A 20,196-nucleotide genomic window follows, 5' to 3' on the forward strand; every position below is an offset into this window, starting at 1 on the left:
ATCGTCATTAAGACTCAAGACCATATGACTAACCATTAGTGAGACGGAGATCTTAAGGTTGACACTAGCTCTTGACAAACTAACCCTTCATATAGTCATGGGCAGCAGCATAAATGTAGATGTACCCTTGTAGATTAAAAAAAAAAGCCACAATTAACACATACTATTGCATAATGGAAACGGACCAGGCTTTATTTAACAATAAATTACGATATTTTTAGTTATTCTACTGCATCAGTTACACGAATCAAAGTCTCTGCATCCATTCAACAATCAAGTTACTACACGGGTACAATATTCATATTCACAATCATCTTATTGTCTATTTCACAATACTAACTTTTTCTAAATGTAACGTTTTTCAATTATATATTTCAAGACATATTTGGAGATGCAATCCACAGGCATAGCAATTATATATTTTGGTGACCACATTTGTTCCTTTCTAAATGAAAAGAAAATACCCAAATATTTTTCATTTTTTATTTTCCTATTGTTTGTGGACCATTATTTGGTTATATGATCTAGTGATTTTCAATGTAGCTTACAAATTATGTGGTCAAGCTCCCCCTAACTTACAGTTCACAATTTAACTTGTGGTTAAGAGCTAAATGACCAAAGATGTAAAACCAGAGTAAACCAATCTATGATAACCTTTATTGCAATTAAGAGTAGTGGAATTTATAACCTCTGTAAAAGTAGGCAAGTGCGGAGATGAGCAAGCCGTTCCCAGCTCCCTCAGAAGGACCAAGATGAATGCCAACGGTAACACAACACTATGTATAACTTTACAAGTATAGGATAGTTCATAGAAGAAATAATTACAAAACAAAAATGAACAATCATATTTATCTAGAAAAATGTCAAGTAAAGTAACAGCCGACGTAGTTCTAGCAGAAGTCACGCCAGTTCTCAGCCTTCGGTTATAGCATCTTACGTTCATCATCATAAATAAAACTTTACTCAATAAAAAAAAAAAGCAGAAAACTGCCACTGATCACAAATGCCTGTTCCAACAAATCATACATAATAAAAAATATATTCAAGGGAGAAAACATTGGATATGGAGGAGTCCTAATTTCCACCTTTCCAAATCTCATAGCTCGCCAGACCATTTGGGAATAAGGATCTGGCAGACAGCATGCAGTGGTAGGTCAGCTGGCATCCTCTGTCATTTGCACTGATATCAAGAAATCAAGGGCATTTACAAATCAAAAAGATTTTATACAACAGTCAGTACCAATATGTACCAAGACCTTTATCAAATGGTCCAAAACTTATGTGCAATGCATATACTGTAATACCTAACTGCCAAGTGCAGTGAATTTCCTGAAATGCCCGTGCTTTCTGAATTGAGTATCCCATGACACTTGCCAATGTATGATAATCCATGGGGTTGGGCTCTGACATACCACTGGCAGTGGTCTTGGGTTGTTCCGGGATGATACAAGCAACAGCAATAGCCAGATGCTCGTGCTCCTGCTACTACGGCAACTGGACATTTGTACATGAACCTAAGGAGCAGCCACTAACTATTCTTAGGCTGCTTTCACTCCAGTCATCTTTGGGCCCTACGTGTTTATACAAGAACAATGGTAAATGCTTATACGCGATTAAATACCATGGCTATTTACACACCGAAATAGTATATATTAATGCAAGTCAAACTTTCCACCTTACAAAATTTTTACCAATACTGAACTTTATAATCACAGTTGCAGGGTAACAATTTTAAACTCCTCAATTCTGACAAAAGTTAACAATAGGATTGCATGACCAGTACTGTAGATAAAACCTACCTAGATTTTCAAAGTTTGACGATGCCCCTCTAGGAAAAATAAATAGTTCTCTGACCCATTTTAGGGTATTGCATCAATACAATTACACCATATTATAGCAACTGAACTTTGAAATGCTGTCTTGTTAATTTTGTCCTTGGAGGCAAAGGATGGCACCCCTCGCTAATCCAGGGATGCCCTATCCTGTTCTTACAGTAAATGAATTAGTTATTAAAAATCTGTCTAAATTGTAAATGGAAATAATATTCTTCTTAAAGAATATATTTGACAGGATGAGCGTGGGCTGACCACGTACAAAATTGCCAGCCCTATGAGTGATTGAAACAACAGGCCTCCTATTTCTTTTTGTTTTTCTGATTGGCAGCTCCTCTTGGTGGCGTAACAGGTCGGCCGGTATTCAAACCTCCATAAGGAAACTTCTTTTTGTCAGCAGGCTGTTAATAAGGAAAGTGTGTAAAATATACAAGAAAAAAACAGATATTCTCATAACCTAAAACATGACACCCAACATTATGAAACAATATCGACACGTTTTAATGAAGAAAACTATTATATAACACAAATTTAAGAGCATCTGATAATTAGACTTGAAATTAGATAATTAGATTAGAAAAATTGTACACTGGTATATTTGCACTCAAATTGTGCAAAGTCTTGGATACCACAAGTGAAAAGGTTACTGTCATGGAGAAACACTTATAAATTGCACATTTACTTATCAAAAGGTGAAATATTAAGCAACAAATAATCTGTAAATTGGCCTAAAAAATATGGAGGGCTTACCTTAAGTATCTGGAAAGAACACATGAGTGTTTCATCTACAGACATCATTGCTCCAGCATTATCAAACTCTCCACAATAGTTTGGTGCCGAGAAGAGTGTCACTAACTGTCTCTTTGCGAAGAACTCGTAGCCATCTTCAACAACCTACAAAGTTATACATTTTTAAAATTCATGCATTGTTTGCCATCAAATCAATATACAATTACAATCATTATACAGTATCAAGTTATAATAAGGTGTTGATCAGACCACACACTAGAAGTTGAAGGGACGATGACGTATCGACTTGAGAATGGTCCAGGACGGACCGAAACGTCGTCGTCCCTTCAACGTCTAGTGTGTGGTCTGGTCAACATACTTCAGCCACGTTATTGTGACTCATCGCCTGCTTGTAATAAGGTACTCTCCGGGAGTAGCAAGCACGAAACCACATACCTGATGAGCACGACAAATGAGGTCAAAGTCGTGTTTGTGAAGGAATTTGGCAACAACTTCTGCGCCAAATGTGAAAGAGACCCCTCGATCATTTTCACCCCATCCCATAGTGTCCTGGAAAAAAAAAAAAAAAAAAAAATTGTAGTGATTAAAATGTTGTTGCTGTGGAAGAGAAAGTTCTTTGCAGTTCCTCGAGTTCCCCAGTAATTAATGTACAGTACAGTAAGTGCAATAATCCCCACTAATTAGGCTTGACACCAGTTGACAATATAGTTCATAAATATCTCTTTTTCCCTTCCTTAGGACAACTCACAATCTTTCACTATTCATACAATCAAGCGCATATTACGCTCACACTTTCACTCCCTACCAAAATACATTCAACAACAGGGGTGGGGAGTCCTTTCGTTCCTACAAAAGGCCACAATTTACTTAGAATATTAAATATATTAGTACATTGCCATATTAAAAAAAGACCACATTGATTTTCTTAAGGTCACAATGTTTAGAGTACAATACTGTAAAGATCCTTTTATAACACTGACAGTTAGTTAAAAATTAATTTATTTTTGCACAAATACATTAATACAGCAAAAAGTGAAGAGAAAAATATTTTCTGTATAGGGTAATAACATTTTCTTGTTTGTTTTAATTTGGACTATTTTGATAAGACTGGATGCCCCCCCATGCTCTACACGAACATCTTATTTCTTCACGAGTTAATCTCGTGTGTACAATTCCCACTTACACCCTCCACCAGTCTTTCTACAACACATAACCCCCATCCCCAATCAAGCCTTATTTGCTCTTTTTCCTCAGTTGAGAGTTAAGACATGTTTGTTTTATTCACTTTATATCCATAAAATCAGTTTTTTCTTATTAATTGCTCTTGCCACTTCCTCTTAAATTCTGTCTTTGCCAATTTGGCAAAAAGTACTGTCCAGCATTTCCTGGAACTGTGGCCAGCAGCAATTTTGTACAACAAACAATTTGAACCTCTACACTTAAATTCTTAATAAACCTACTTAAATGCTAAATGCTTAATTGAAACATTACCTTGTCTGGGTCAGACCACAAGAGATCACAGAGTAACCCTTGGTCGGGGACGTCAGTGGGCCTCATAATGCGACGAATCTGTTCCATACTTTGTAAGTCGGGGCTCAGCCCACCATGACAACAAAAGATCTTTTCATCAACAATCGCTGCAACTGGTAAGCAATTGAAACAGTCTGTGAAGGTTTTCCACAATTTGATGTTGTACCGTCGTTTGCCTGGAAGAAACAGAAACATACTTTGAACCATTTCATCTTCCTTGAATCAAGAATTTTGACAATTCCACATTTGACATGTTGAATACTACTAGACTACTAACTAATACGGCTGTTGTCAGCCCAGGTGTCAATACAATTTAACATTTACATTAACTACATGGGTTACACAAATATATACAGGTACTGTAATACAAATGCATTCACAAGTTCTATAAATAAATTTTTTATACTTGATAAAAAATTTAATGCCGTTCAATGTGTGTTTAAGAAACTGTACTCTTAAGCACTTCTTCACACCAGCCTACCCATCAAAGTCTACCACTTACACTCATCATAGAAGCCATAGATTCTGTTGATTGAAGCACACTCATGGTTGCCTCTGAGAAGGAAGAAGTTCTCAGGATACTTTATTTTGTAGGCCAGTAGCAGACATATCGTTTCAAGTGACTGTTTACCACGGTCCACGTAGTCTCCCAAGAAAAGGTAGTTTGACTCTGGTGGGAACCCTCCATATTCAAATAGTCGCAACAAATCATAATACTGTCCGTGAATGTCACCTGAAAAAGAAAGAATTACATCAGTTTCATATCAACATATAAAACAAGTGTATTAAATTATGATGTAATTAAATATGGAATCTAATGCTACCAATTTTCAAAAAACAGATACTGTACGTAAATTTCTTGTCCTCCTGGATGATGGGCATCACAAGCATGAATGACAAAGTCTACACCATAACACCAGAACAATTTGGAATAAAGCCTATAAATATGCTGCATTGTATAACTGCATCCAACTCCCAGTATATCAGTGGGAAGAAAACAATTTAAATAATGACTTACCAAACAAGTAATTTATTTTGGCTTTTACTACCCGTTTTAAGAATAGGCTTGCACACACGGGTGATATTCAAACCATTGTTGCTAAACTTAAGGGTTAATTCACGATTCCTTACCATACTACTTGTGTAAAGGAGGAAATGTAGCTCTCAGAATGTTTGGTAATATGTTTATTGTTTGTGATGTGTGTATATGTATGTATTAACACGCTGTACTGAACGGAGTGAGAATATCTTGAGCTACCTCATCCCTTTGTATGTATTTTACCTCAATAAACTTATTTCAATTTCAACTCACGAGGCAAACGATTCACTTGTGAGGGTATGGTGACATCAGGGAACACAACATGGTGCACAGAATAGGGCAAAGCTTGACCAAGAGCAGATTAAAACTGGGTCAAAATAATGTTAAACCTTAAATTGAAGGGTGTAACCACCACTGAAAATTTGCTCCCTCCCCCCAAAAAATTAAATTTTGAAAATTTAATTTTAAAAATTTAAAAATTTAAAATTTATTTAAAAATGTTTAAAATTTATTTAAAATAAATTTTAAATATAATTATTATTATATATTGTTTTATCACCTCTCGTGTCACCTTCATTTTTCCTGGCTATATAATTCAAGTATTGTATTGTTTATGCTTTTGATAACGTGATGATTTACACAAGAGCTCAAGTCATTTATTATTTCATTTCCCCTTCGTAATTAAAAGTTTCATATTTATTAGTGTCATTTTCTTACATATATGCACAATAATTTATAAGGTTTGTGCATGTAAAGAAAGCACTTCCCACATCGTTACTGGTTAAGCGGTTTTGCGTGTAGTCATGTTTTAGTATTGATATACCCATTATAAAAGAGGGGGGGGGGGAGGGGGGAGAAGGCAGGGTCAAGAGGGGAAACAAAAAGGAGAAATAATGGGAAAGGGGGGGGGGGGAGAAAAAGGATGACAAAAAAAAGGGTAACATGGGGAAAAGAAAGTAGACAGTAATAAAAGAAAAAAGTGTAACATCCCCTTACTGGCCTTCCTACAGTATTACAAACACGCGGTGACCCAACGCTGGCACCTTCACGGGGACCTCCCCCACCCCACCTCCCCTACGTTGTATTACAGTTAGGTTGGTGGCCTGCCAGAAACCCACGCCCACCACCCCTACACCACTACCACCACCCCTACCCAAGCCTACACCACCACCGTCCCTACCCAAGCCTACACCACCACCAGCCTCATACCACAGTAGCCTAACCCCCTTCTTTTCAAGCTTTTGTTCCAAGCTTTTGTTCCGTGTTGTCATCGTGCCTATTTACAGATTTTTAAAAAGCTTAACTGTGCCTTTTCCCGCTCAGATTTAGCCTAAGAGTTACTCTGGGTCGCGCACCTCGCGTCCACTCTGCGTGAGGAAGCTGTCACGACAGTGATAAAATAAATTTAATTGCCTCTTGACGCTTGGCGGCTGGACTGCGGTTGCAAAATCAAATACCTTATATAATATTAAAGTAATGAACACGTTTCTGGCAAAGAATCTTCACAGTTCAGCGCTCTACCCACTATATTTTTGTAATCTCATCTGACGCAGCCTATCGGAAGTAAACATACAACTCTAATGTGGAAAAAAAAGTAATTTTGCAAGATCTAAGGAAGCCTCTCCAGCAAGTCGGTCCTCAGGGTCATGTTTTTACTGTTAAGCATTATGAATGTTAGTCGTTCAATTCTTGCCCCCATTAGACATGAGCAAAATACTTACCATGACACCAACCAGAAGTGACAAGTGGTTACATGTCGCTGGTGGCACTAGAGTTCACTAAACTCACAATTACTATTTCTAATATGCACAGTTTCCGCCGAGGCAACCATCCATCCTATTCGACCTCCCGTAAATCACCGGCTGAAACTGACCGCCTACAAGCTCGTCAAGCTTTTTAAATACATCAATATGAAGTAGAAATCTCAGGCTATGGTAAATTAAACAAAACTTTACAAATTATTTAACGTAACCCAGCCAGCAACATTGGTAGTAAGGAGCTGCCTTTTAACTTAAGATTTATCGGCTACAACTAAAACAGCGTACTTAACTTTTTCACTCAATTATTTGGTGTGAAATAGTTTCCTCTGGAAAATATTAACGTTCTTAAAAGTAAATAAATATTAGCCACTGCCTCGCACAAATTATCGATGCATTAACGTTATCACCACCTTCCACAACCCAAACACCATCACCAACAAGGAAAAAAAATAGAGAAACATTAAATCAAGAGGATCAACGACAACTGTTACATCAAAATTGTTCGGCCAGTTTTGTCAGGGTGGACACTAATACCCTTCACCTTCAGCATAAAAAAAGGTGAGAGGAAGCGTTAAAGACTTCCTTTGGTCTTGCCCTTGATGGCACTAGGTTATTGTTCTTCCTGGACACCCATCTTGTCTCCACTTTACCTCCCCACTTTCATCTTACACTCGCGAATTCGAGTTTAAGATGAAAAGTAAGTGTACTAATTCGGTACACTCGTGTACCGAATTAGGAAAGCACATTTGTAGCATAGCTTAACAGTACTTCATATAATAAAGAAGAATAATGTCAGCATTGGCAGGCATGTGGGCTCAAAGTTCTCATTTTTAAAGTCACGGGTGAGGGGAAAAAACTTGGCAAGATGGCCGCCACCACCAGCCTACCATAATTACCGGTCTCTGCATACTCGCCCTCTCAGTTCCTGCTTGACAACGTAATTAAAATTATAAATTAGTGCTAGCAAAGACCTTATATGTTGTCTGCACATTTTCCTGGTTATATTTTCAACACATTTTGTACAGCTCTCTACTTAAATGGCATGCATTTTACAAGGGACCTTTCAGCTTATTTTCACAACAAAACACCTATTTTCGTCTTATCTTCCAAGCAATTTTCTTCTCTACCTTGTGCCTTTTGTAAACTAACACTAGTGAGATCACCGTATTTGTGTTAAACGTAGTTTATAAAGTTTTTTTACTAAGCTAATCGGGTCAAATATAGAACTAAAAATTTCAAGAACACCCGAACAAAATGCTATAAATAAGTACATTCCAACTTTCTCTTCCATGCGTGTTTGCCCCACACGCCATGCACTCACCAAGATACGAATCCCAGTGTCAACAAGATCCTCAGCCAAAGTGTACATTTACAGTTTAATAATACGGGAGCCATTTTCATTACCAGCCAGAAAAAAAGTGGCTGGTTTGGAAAAGACGAGTTGACGAGGCACAATACTTCTTCGGCCCAGTTTACTCAAGACTTAAGCCGAACTCTGAGAAGGATAAACTAATATTGCTAAGTCAAAAGGCATTACTACGCGGTAACTATATAGGCCACTGTTTTGTCAATGTTATAGAATAGCTTAAAATACACCATCTTAATGAAGTGTATCATCTTGGACTCAAATACTGTACAAAATTCAACTTCAATGTTTTCGGTATTATGCTGCCCAATAAACTCGCCCCTCGGGGCAAAATTTAAAAAAAATTAATTTGATTTGCGAAAGAAAACTAACTGCTGTATCAAAAAGGCAACACGATGAACCTAATGAACTGCAATATTTTCACTGGCGAGTAACCGTATTGTCAACTTTAATCCTCACGTATTATTCCGCATTTGCTATCACATCAGCGGAAGTCCACGGCGATTTCCAATATAGTATCTTTGTTTAGAACTTAGTACACGCCATTCCTTTAGATTTTGAAGTGAACACTTACCCTAAGTGATCCCGGTAATATACTTCAACTTTGAAGAGCAATTGCTTTTGAGCTTAGAAGTTATGAGATTCATTGTACACGCAATTCAGTTCTACCATGTCAACAAGGTCGTGGGCTTGGTGAGGCGATCATCCAGATGGCGCGTCAACTGAGCACCTGGTTTCAGTCCCAAACTCCCTCTCTTAACACACACCTTTAAAGTGAACATGTCAACAAATTTATTAAACACGTGTCCGCTCAACAAAATCACACTTAATTCCGTTGACATTTAACGTTTTTCAGAGTCGCAACAACGAGGTCATTAGAGCCATAAAAATATTCATCTAACCTTTGATTTATGGTCTACTCCCAAACAGGAAGTCATATCGGAAGGGAGAGGTTCTGTAATCCAACACGATAACGGAGCCTAACGTATGCAACACCTTTTAATCTGTCGTCTCTCCTTTGGCTAGAAGAGTAAGGATTCACAAGCCCCACTCCTATCCCTCTATTCCTTTCCAACACAAAGGTAGTGTTCCAAGGAGAGCCATTCTGACAACACAGTACCTATATGCCATGTAATAATAGGCTACCGATTAATTGATTATAATACTAATGATTTTAGCATAAAAAAATCAGATGATTTTCGTCAGTCAATAAATAAAACATTCTGATAACGAGAATAACAAAACTAAAGCGGCAGGAAGCTTTCTCTAGCAAGTTCACATGTCTGTACTAATGTACTCTATGTGTGACGTACTGCGGTAAGGGTTGCCTTAGGCCTACGTTAAGAGCGCCTCTTGCATAGTACCCCCTCTCACCCACACCCACCCTACTAGCAAGACGTAATGCGTATCGATCTTTTCTGTCCTCTCTCTTCCTCCCCCTTCCCTGTGCGCGCGCATGCCATGGTCAAGGTCGGGTTGGTGTAGGGCAAGAAAGCGCTCCCTTCGGGATACACATCCACGTAATCAAAATTGGCACATGTTCAAACTATTACATTACTTTTGTAAAAAGCAGTACACGAGCCGATTATAAAACAGGGGATTTAGTTAAAAAGACAAGTCTAATTTGTCTTGTGTAATGTCAGGCCAACAGCAGACTTGTTGGCACACCAAACAAATCCAGCCTGGTTCGTAAGCTATACTGTACATGGCTTTGCTCAAACTAGAGAAGCAAGCTGCATTATCCGGTCACAGTATTACTCAATGTTCCAGTCTACAGTAAAGAACATGGGAAATATAACTACTATATCAGTTAGTTACTATATATACTGTATATACACGTTACTATATACCTACTAACCTACTATAACAGTTTGCACATGCCAATTTTGGATGGATTAGGACACCTTCAAATAGAGACTGAATAAAGTAATTTCAGAATTCTAGCTAGGTACCTGACGCTGATCCGAGCAGCACAGGCCACGCACCCGAGGAGGGGAAGGTGTGAGGCACCACTGGAGCAGATCTCCACCTAGTCATACTCTCCGGCGGTAGAGTGGGCGTGTCGGTGTTTGCAGTAGACAGAACGAAGGTCAGTGTTAGCTGGGTGTGGACCTCACCGCCTTCTCAACCACTTTTCCGAGAGCTCCCCTCAAAGTTATTCCTAAATATACTACTGAATGTGTAGACAACTTCTCCCCACTATCCTCACATATTATATTGCCTACGAATAAAGACAAATTCGTGAAGCAAACAGGAAGTTCCTTCTACCTAGACATGCAAGACACCTTGGCAGTGTCCTTCAATAAATACAAAAGAAACATCCACTATGTATCTTGTCAAGGAGGAGGAGGAGGAGGAGGAGGGAGAGGGGGAATAAGGGCATAGCTTGAACCCTTTCTCCTCTAGACTATCAGGTCAAATACTTCTCCCTAGGCCTAAAGATATTCAACCAACCAATATACCTCACAATTATCGGAAGACCTGGGGTTTGAGTAGGAATAATGTAATCTGTACTCTCCACTTGCTACAAATTTACTCTTGAACTGTATAGTAAAAAAATGGTTAGGCGAGTGTCCTGCTCATGCTAAGAGATCTAAAATTAAATAATTTCACATATAGTTGAATTTGTTGGTGATGCCGTGAGATTTTACCTATGAGGTGAGCAAGCCGGGGTGTGCAGCCAGTGGAAGCGGTGGTGACGTTATTGATTAGCAGCTTGGCTACCTACCCAGGGTCTCCACCTGTAACTCTGCCCCCCCCCCCTCCTCCTCCCACCACCCATCCTTATACACCTTTCCACGAATCTCATGCCGCCCCCCCCCATCCCCGTCCCCAGTACCGCCCTGTAGACCTCTCACACCCCCAAGCATCCCGCCCCCGCCCCCCTCGCGCTTTACGGGCTAATTCATGCCCGTGCCTCCTTTCGGCCGGCTTAATCTTTATAGCGATATAATTTACCTGGACCTCTGTACTAACTCCGCAACCAGCCTCGCCAGAATTAACATAACCTTTACACGCCATTATAAATCGGAAGCATATTAAAGGTTTCTATGGATTCCATGGTGTTAATAAAAGTTAAAAAAAAAAAAAAAAAATTATGTCTAGGAAGTTTGCAAACAAAGCCTTCACCCCCCAAGGTATTAAATCTCTACAGTGTAGCACACCCCCCCCCCCGACCTACAACTCTACTGCTTCCTGACGAGCACGTGCCGACAACCCTCCCATTTTGTCAGAGACGCCGTAGGTACGGTCTGGTAAGTCGGCGACAGCGCGTACAACTTCCACTCCTCTCACACGTGCTTAGACAAGCATACAGATGTGTGTATGTGCCAGATGGAATCTAAAATACCAAGGCTTAACAGAATATCAGTATTTTCAAAATGTTCTTCCCTATACCACACAGAACACGGAAAATCTGCTACAGAAGCCACGAAACACGGAAGGAACTACAGTGTGACTACATTCAGCGCCGACCGTCTGAAGCTTAGCTGGAACAGCTAGCTAGGCTTAGAGAAAACCTTCTTTCCAGCCATGGGTAAGAAGCCGTTAGAACAATAAACAAAGAAATACACAACAAAAAAACAAAAGAAAGTCAGACGGCTTACAATGCCATCTGGTAGGCTTGTGTAGACGAGCATAAGCACGACCCGGTGAAGTATTGCACTATCATACACAAGTTTCTTACTTGAACCAACGTCTCATTCACCCCTATTTGTTTAAAAAGCTAAGAAATACAGAATGAATAGTAGTGATGACAAACGATACCCATGTTAATGAACACAACCCCTTATGACAGTGATCACACTTGGGAGCTTCACAAACACCACTTCTATTTTGAGATGACAACGTCTGTGTTGCCATGACTACAGAGTACGGCTTTATTCTTCGTTACCATGACAACCTTTCAGCTGGCGTCGAAGGGCAGCAAAAGCATGAAAGGGATGGTGGTATGTTTGTGTGTGTGTACGAAGGATCAGGTGTAGCGAGACATGATACAGACAGCTGAACAACAGTATAGAGGACACAGGAGTCCCACTTCATCCCCTCACTCACCCGGCGGAGTCCCACTACATCCCCTCACTCACCCGGCGGAGTCCCACTACATCCCCTCACTCACCCGGCGGAGTCCCACTACATCCCCTCACTCACCCGGCGGTCTAGTCATTTCGTCATGGGTGTGACCTTGTCTCCGCAACCAGAAGAACCAACACCACCACCGCGGCCAGGAAGGAAGGAAGACCTTGCAACAAAATTACGGGAAGGAAAGTACCATCCCACCGTCAATGGCTAACCTGCCAGTGCTTCCCGCCTTTCAGAGTATTGTTCACCACTGGATTATTCTATGAAGCAAATCCATTAACCGTGTCCTCCTGAAAAAAAAATTCTATTCACCCGCATATAAATACATTCATGTGAATTATTTTAGTTTTTACATATTTGCGCATTTTTTCATAAAATTGCTATTGTGGGAATTAGCGATAATAATAGTTGAACGCTGACGAGAGCTTTAGTTGCATCTGCCAGTGATGCAATCATTATATTTGTTCAATATATCCATTCGTTGCCCTTGCGTGTCTGCTTTCCCATAAAGGTGGAACTATACCCAGTAACATCGACCAGGTATAGTCTGATGAGGGACGTGTCAGACCCGTGTGTTCGCGCAATTATTTTATCTTTCTATAACTTTTGTAGTTTACTAGTGTAGGCTGTGATGACATGTACAGTGTGTCTAAGTGTTCCCTGCTCAAGCTAGTATACAACTTCAATTCTACTGATCACTATTTGACTAGCGACCCTATCTTGAAGTTATCTTGAGATGATTTCGGGGATTTTTAGTTTCCCCGCGGCCCGGTCCTCGACCAGGCCTCCACCCCTAGGAAGCAGCCCGTGACAGCTGACTAACACCCAGGTACCTATTTTACTGCTACGTAACAGGGGCATAGGGTGAAAAACTCTGCCCATTGTTTCTCGCCGGCGCCCGAGATCGAACAAGACCACAGGATCACAAGTCCAGCGTGCTGTCCGCTCAAAAGTACGTGATACTGTATATATACCGAGACAACCCCTCACAGGTCCTTAAGCGTTTAAAACGGAGACCAGCCCACTGGGAGTGTTTCCTGGCATCTGAATTAATGTGAATATGTTTATGGAGTCGCTCTTGTTCGTTCTCCAGATATCGCACAAGTTCACCGTCACCAATAAACATTAAAAGTAAATTGTAATGTCTTTGGAATACCAATTTCACATTTAAGACAATATGTACAATGTTACATACTGGGCTCCCCCCCCCCCACACCTCCAATATCAACAATCACTAAAGCCATCCAAATCGAACCAGTGCAATGACCTGCATCATAATTCCCATCCAGTGCAAGCTGCAATTGAATAACGAGCATGTACTCCACACACTACCAATAAATATACAAAGTGAGTGTCTGAACTCGGGGAGCGAGAGCGTGGCGGCTGGATGCGGTCGTAGTCTGCTGTCTGCTCTGTGTCGAAGCTGCAGCGTCTTGGGTGGATTACAACTGCCTATGCCGAGTACTACATTCTTGACTGGAGATTGTACTGTTCGCTATTGCTCATATCGCTTGCTTATATGATGATTACACCTCAGCTCCCTCCAACAAGATGAGACGAGTATTACCTGTAATTGGTGAAAGGATTGTAGCTTCTGTAAGACATTCTGCAGGAATGATAAGCAATGACCTTGCTACCAGCCATTATAATATTTGCCGGACCAACCGGGCTGTGGTGGGTATGTGGGCCTGCGGGCCGCTCCAAGCAACAGCCTGGTGGACCAAACTCTCACAAGTCAAGTCTGGCCTCGGGCCGGGCTTGGGGAGTAGAAGAACTCCCAGAACCCCATCAACCAGGTATGTCTTGTGCAGAGATGCCACTCGGTTCATGGCATCAGGCTCCTCACTCCCTGCGGACGCCCACTGACATCACCTCAAACAGCCCTAGGCCATTTTTCGCCTGTTAAAATTAATAGTCCTTCACTTGCTTGAATACATTCCGTGTCCGTCACATTTATAAATATCGGCAACTATTGCACTGAAGCTGCACGTAGAGTTGAGCCAATATAAACGTCAAGCAAAAGGCTCAGTCAGCCTGGCTGGTCACGTCACCTGCAGGTTTTCCCGTGCCTTGAGGCCACTCAAAAGGCTTCAAGGAAGTCACGACAAAACTTTCCAAACAAATATTTAGTTATTTTGTCACTGCTCGTTTTTCCATTTAAATATTTCATAAATGTGTCAAATTATATGTTTTGATTTTGTTAAGTATTGTCTGGTATTGTTAGCTTCTACAAGACAAAAAAGCATGGCAGGATGTGCAAAAATAGCCCCGTTGAAATACAGAGGTGCAAATTGGCACACCGAGACTGTTAACACTATTAACATTGAAGGCCCAAGACTTTTCAAAACTCTCCCTCAACATACAAGAGGACGTAACTGACCGACCTCTCACTCTTCAAAAGAGAACTATAAACCCTTCCAAAGAAAGGATACCTGATCAACCAATTACACACACAAATCACAATTGCGTGATGCATCAAATGAACAAATCCACAAGGGTCGTGACGAGGATTCGAACCTTTTGACCATGTATCTCAGTCGATTAAGACAGCGCCCGTCTGGGATGCTCTCGGACGCAGGTTCGAATCCTTGTCACGGCCCTTGTGGATGTGTTCACCTGATCAAGCAAGTTGTGATTCATAGGCCAGGCTGCAAGCAGCTGTGTTCAATAGTCTGGTCACCAGCCAGATATCATCAATATCATCTATATCGTCATCATCAGATATCGTCAACCAACCCAATATTCACCAACCAAAAGGCTGGTGAATATTAGTTTTCCAACGTCAGAAACTGTCGCACTAACGTGCCCTTATCCTAACCTACCAGAGGAGCCAAAACAGAAAACGACTCCACAGATGCTAGGACTCCAGCCCTAGCAACCCAAGCCTGGCACCACCCAGCACGCGCCACCAAACACCCCCCCCCCTCCTCGGGGCTTTAGTGTCCCCGCGGCCCGGTCCTCGACCAGGCCTCCACTCTCAGGAAGCAGCCCGTGACAGCTGACTAACACCCAGGTACCTATTTTACTGCTAGGTAACAGGGGCATAGGGTGAAAGAAACTAACCATCGTTTCTTGCCAGCGCCCGGGATCGAACCCGGGACCACAGGATCACGTGCCCAGTGTGCTGTCCGCTCGACCGGCCGGCTCCCCACTGTCACCAGCTTTGCGACACACTCCGTCACCACTGATGCATCACTTCTCAATACTCGTATATACTTCCTCCTTTACACTGTAATTTAAATACTTCAGAACAATATTTAGTAAAACTAGTGGCAAACTAACAAAATATTATTTCTATTATTAAAGTGATTTAACCATTAAATTGTTTAAGCTCTAAGGATTTACGGGAGATTTAGATTAGCCTTTGCTATCTCGTTATTTCACGGCATCGTGAACCCCCCACCTGTCACACCAAGCTGCTCCGCTGCACACATTCAGACCACACCATGCCATACACAAGCATTACAGTTAGCGTGATCCGCACAAACCCAAGTCACTTCCAGCAACAACAACAAAAAGATTCAAGATGCGGTTTCCTAAGCAAGAACAGAGGCCGGGAACCCGGAAACGACAATTATTCACCATTTCGTATTTTAGTTACAACAGAAACTTACAGACTGGCCAGAGGTGGTTACTTCACAATCAATTCTCTTGTCTATTGGGTAGAACCAGCCAGCAAATAGTCCCCCCCCCCCCCACCTTCCCGCAATACAATGTCAGGTGTTCCAAGGAAGGGGACTGATGCAATCTCTCACCATCTTTTTGGATATACCTGGAGGGATTGATCGATTGATGAAGATTAAGCCACCCAAAAGGTGACATGGGCATGAATAGCCCGTAAGTAATGGCCCTTTTGAGCCATTGCCAGCATCAAGAGCTGATACTGGAGATCTGTGGAGATGCGACTGTACCCTGCGTGACGGGAGATGACCTGGAGGGGGGGTTCTGAGCCCAGCCTGAGGCCAGACTCTGAACACTGGAACATATTAACACAATCATATACAATAGTGCGCTCTAGTATTTCAACACTAAATGATAGAATAATATTACTTGTTCGTTACAACAGATCCCGAATCTATATGACCAAATAAAACATTACACTATAAATACGGAAACAAGTTTCAAGAAGCAATTATGTCACACAGGGTAGCCACCCACATCACAACTACAACGAGAGAAATTACAACCTTCGTCAGTTTGTGCTGTCAAGGAGCATATGGTAAGACAACCTTGAGTCGCCAGGAAACTTAACCAAGAATTCAAGGCACGGACGCTGCAGTTAGTCGTCGTATTCTCTTGCAATCCTTGCCGCCCCCCCCCTCTCCCACTAATGATTCATAAGAACAAAGACAACTGCAGAAGGCCTATTGGCCCATACGAGGCAGCTCCTATTTATAACCACCCAATCCCACTCGTATACATGTCCAACCAATGCTTGAAACAATCGAGGGACCCCACCTCCACAATGTTACGCGGCAATTGGTTCCACAAATCAACAACCCTGTTACTGAACCAGTATTTACCCAAGTCTTTCCTAAATCTAAACTTAGGAAATCTATCTAAAATCTAAATTCCCAACGTGTAGTTTCCAACTACCGACAAAGTGGTGGGGTGTGGCAAGGGTGGCAAGTCCATGAACACTTAGATCTCTAATTATCCTAGTAACTATCCCCCATTTACGAAAGACCCTAAATGGGTCCATGATCCCTAGTTACTAGACCTGCCGTGGCACCCCAGCCGCGGAAACCATTCAAAGAGGCGGGGACGTCCCAGTGCTACACTTTAGGTTATCTTGGTTATCTTGAGATGATTTCGGGGCTTTAGTGTCCCCGCGGCCCGGTCCTCGACCAGGCCTCCACCCTCCAGGAAGCAGCCCGTGACAGCTGACTAACACCCAGGTACCTATTTTACTGCTAGGTAACAGGGGCATAGGGTGAAAAACTCTGCCCATTGTTTCTCGCCGGCGCCTGGGATCGAACCCAGGACCACTGAGATCATGCCCGAGGCTGCGGAAGAACGAGGGGAGAAGGTGATCATTCCACACAAGCCTCGTCAGACGTACTATGCCTAGAAGACTCAATTTGAATGAACATACAACAAAAATTTGCCAAGACCAAAACTTGCGTTAATAAAAGACTGGCCACTAGACAATATCCAATAAAAGCCAAGAAAAGATTTAGTCGCAACAACAATTAAAAAGACAGAAGCGAAATATGCGAGAAAGGAGAGTTGAGAAAATATTTGTAAGATATCAACAATACTGGGACTGAGCTCCACTTGACGTGGGCTTCCCCACACTTCAGTTCACACTCAACCCCCCCCCCCCTCCCCCTCCCCACGATACCAGTGGCACAGACATCCCCTCCCCCCCTTAAGACCTGTTCTCACCGACCTTATAACAAACGATAATACATAACGCCGCGTCGCTGACTGTGTGATGGTTCACGATGCCACTCGACCTGATAACTCACATCACACTGAAGACTTCTACTGTCCACCAACAAACTATCTTGCCATGCCAGCCAGTGTTGCAGTGGTAGGAACAACCTTGTGATTTGCCATCCAAGTATTCAGCCAGATACTCACACACATGAACATTGCGCAACCACCGCATTTGAGATTGTCAAGTTTAAAACCATACACGCACACCAAAGATAAATGTGTATCAAGCAACAAGGTAATAATAGGAGCAACACTAAGTCATGGCAGCTATCGGTATTCACTCGTTGAAGAAAAAAAACCATTGTACACATTTGCATGTACGGTGCGTGCTCAAGAGCCACGCCTACATTTCCGATTAAAAACTTATTTCTGGTTATGAGGACGGGAATTTTTTTCCCCCCACAACATCCCAAGATTTGTACATGACCAATACACAACAGCCCACTCTGGCCCTCGCGAAAACTACTCGCTCTTGCAAGTCGTTGCTATTTCAGTGTAGGGTAGCAGCGTACCTGCTAGTCTTACGCTGCCTTTAGTGCGCAGTATCATTCACGCGGCAAGTGAAGGGTGAGGCGACATGACTAGGTCAACCACTACGGCCACTGACCCTTCTGGTAAAAGTTACCTCTCATACCACTACTTTCGTCTATTCCCCTCAACCTCTTATTTTACTATACAAACAATTCCAACTCAAAACCACTTATACATAGTGTTTAACATGCAAAAGTTGAACAAATCCACAAGGGCCGTGACGAGGATTCGAACCTGCGTCCGGGAGCATCCCAGACACTGCCTTAATCGACTGAACTACGACAGGGTTAAAAAAAAGAGACTTGAAACCGAAGTTCTACTGAACTTACTGGATCCCGCAGCCTCTCCGAGGCACAAACCTGTGCGTAATGAAGTAAGGGCGAAGAGGGAGAACAGCCTATTGACATAGCTCGAGTGCAGGGGGGAGTTTTGTAAAACCCTGGTTTATGCCTCGGAGAGGCTGCAGGATCCAGTAAGTTCAGTAGACCTTCGATTTCAACTCTTTTTAACCCTGTCGTAGCTCAGTCGATTAAGGCAGTGTCTGGGATGTTCCCGGACGCAGGTTCGAATCCTCGTCACGGCCCTTGTGGATTTGTTCATTGGATGCATCACGTTAGTGTGATCTCTGTGTGTAATGCAAAAGTTCCCATCGAAACTGACTGCGTCCACAATCCTAAAGTTGAGCAAATTACTTAAAACTCCTCAAGGAGAAAACCTGTATACTATAAACCCAACTATATAAAAAAACTAGCCGACTTTCCTACCATACAAATAAATGTAGAGTGTAGCTCCGGCTATCTTGCCAATATAGACCGCTGACACTAGTTTTCACACAAAAGTCTTGTGACCTTTCATGAAAACTAATGTTGACATCTGAACTAATGTATGACATTTCCTGTGTAAATGTGTAATGAACCGAACGGCTTTCTTCACTGTCCTCCACCCGATGACTTACGTGTGCCAATGAACTTGTATACCGTACTTTTAATTGACAATTATAAACACTGATTTAGAGATTTAAAACAAGTTTACGAAATTTGTCTTTAAAGTTACGAAAATTCAGAAGTTTTTAATTATATAAAGCTTATTGCAATTTATATTTAATATAAAAAGATAAATTGTATTTTATATCTATGAACGGACCCAGGTGAGGGGAAGTAACTATATTTTCTGTCTATTGACTTTGCCAACTAATAAAATACCGTATAATACCGTGAACAATAATCAATGTCACGCTATAAATGCTTGAGTTGGACCACAATAAAAGCCGATTAGATTGTACTTATCACAGACGTTAGTCACCCAGGTCCTTCTCAAGAGCTCCGAGGCCAGTGTCAGAACCAAACAGTGCCATCAAACAAGCCCATGTAAACACCTTCCAGGTATGCAGGCGATGAGTCACAATACTGTGGCTAAAGTATGTTGACCAGACCACACACTAGAAGGTGAAAGGACGACGACGTTTCGGTCCGTCCTGGACCATTCTCAAGTCGAAACGTCGTCGTCCCTTCACCTTCTAGTGTGTGTGGTCTGGTAAACACCTTCCAGGTAACTGACACTGGAAAACAACTTCAGTCTGGCGTGTAATGGTCACTCAATTAAAACAGTCATCATTACTGAATTTGACTTTAGATCAAGATAGCATTGATAATTGACAGGATTTGTTTTTAATTCTTACAAGAGTTACGTAAAACGTTAACAAAAATGTCACCACGTGGCCAGCAGAAATAGGCCGGGGGTTAGGCCTACCCATATAGGCCTCAACACCCTGACGTTGACTTCACGTCCGGAAGGGACTTCCCACTCCGGGGATTAGTTTTCCCCGACACTTTCAAATTCTCGAAGTTATCTCTGTGATACTTTTAT

General features: G+C 41.7%; 1 protein-coding gene across 1 annotated transcript; it reads right to left on the minus strand.

Moving 5' to 3' along the window:
* Positions 1–469: 469 nt before the first annotated feature.
* Positions 470–12,442, minus strand: LOC138359473 (serine/threonine-protein phosphatase PP1-beta-like). Its single transcript, XM_069318692.1, has 6 exons — positions 12,427–12,442; positions 4,615–4,845; positions 4,074–4,288; positions 3,018–3,131; positions 2,583–2,726; positions 470–2,233 (listed from the first exon to the last, which is right to left on the minus strand). The coding sequence occupies exons 1-6, from the start codon at positions 12,440–12,442 to the stop codon at positions 2,135–2,137; spliced, it is 819 nt and encodes a 272-aa protein (XP_069174793.1). The 3' UTR covers positions 470–2,134.
* Positions 12,443–20,196: the final 7,754 nt, after the last annotated feature.

Source organism: Procambarus clarkii, chromosome 8 (genome assembly GCF_040958095.1).
Source record: "Procambarus clarkii isolate CNS0578487 chromosome 8, FALCON_Pclarkii_2.0, whole genome shotgun sequence".
NCBI lineage: Eukaryota > Metazoa > Arthropoda > Malacostraca > Decapoda > Cambaridae > Procambarus > Procambarus clarkii.

Coding starts and splice junctions, on each gene's coding strand:
- LOC138359473 (XM_069318692.1), bottom strand. Junction 4,289..4,614: donor CTATGGCTTCTATGATGAGT/GTAAGTGGTAGA, acceptor TGTTTCTTCCAG/GCAAACGACGGTACAACATC. Junction 3,132..4,073: donor TGTGGTCTGACCCAGACAAG/GTAATGTTTCAA, acceptor TTTTTTTTCCAG/GACACTATGGGATGGGGTGA.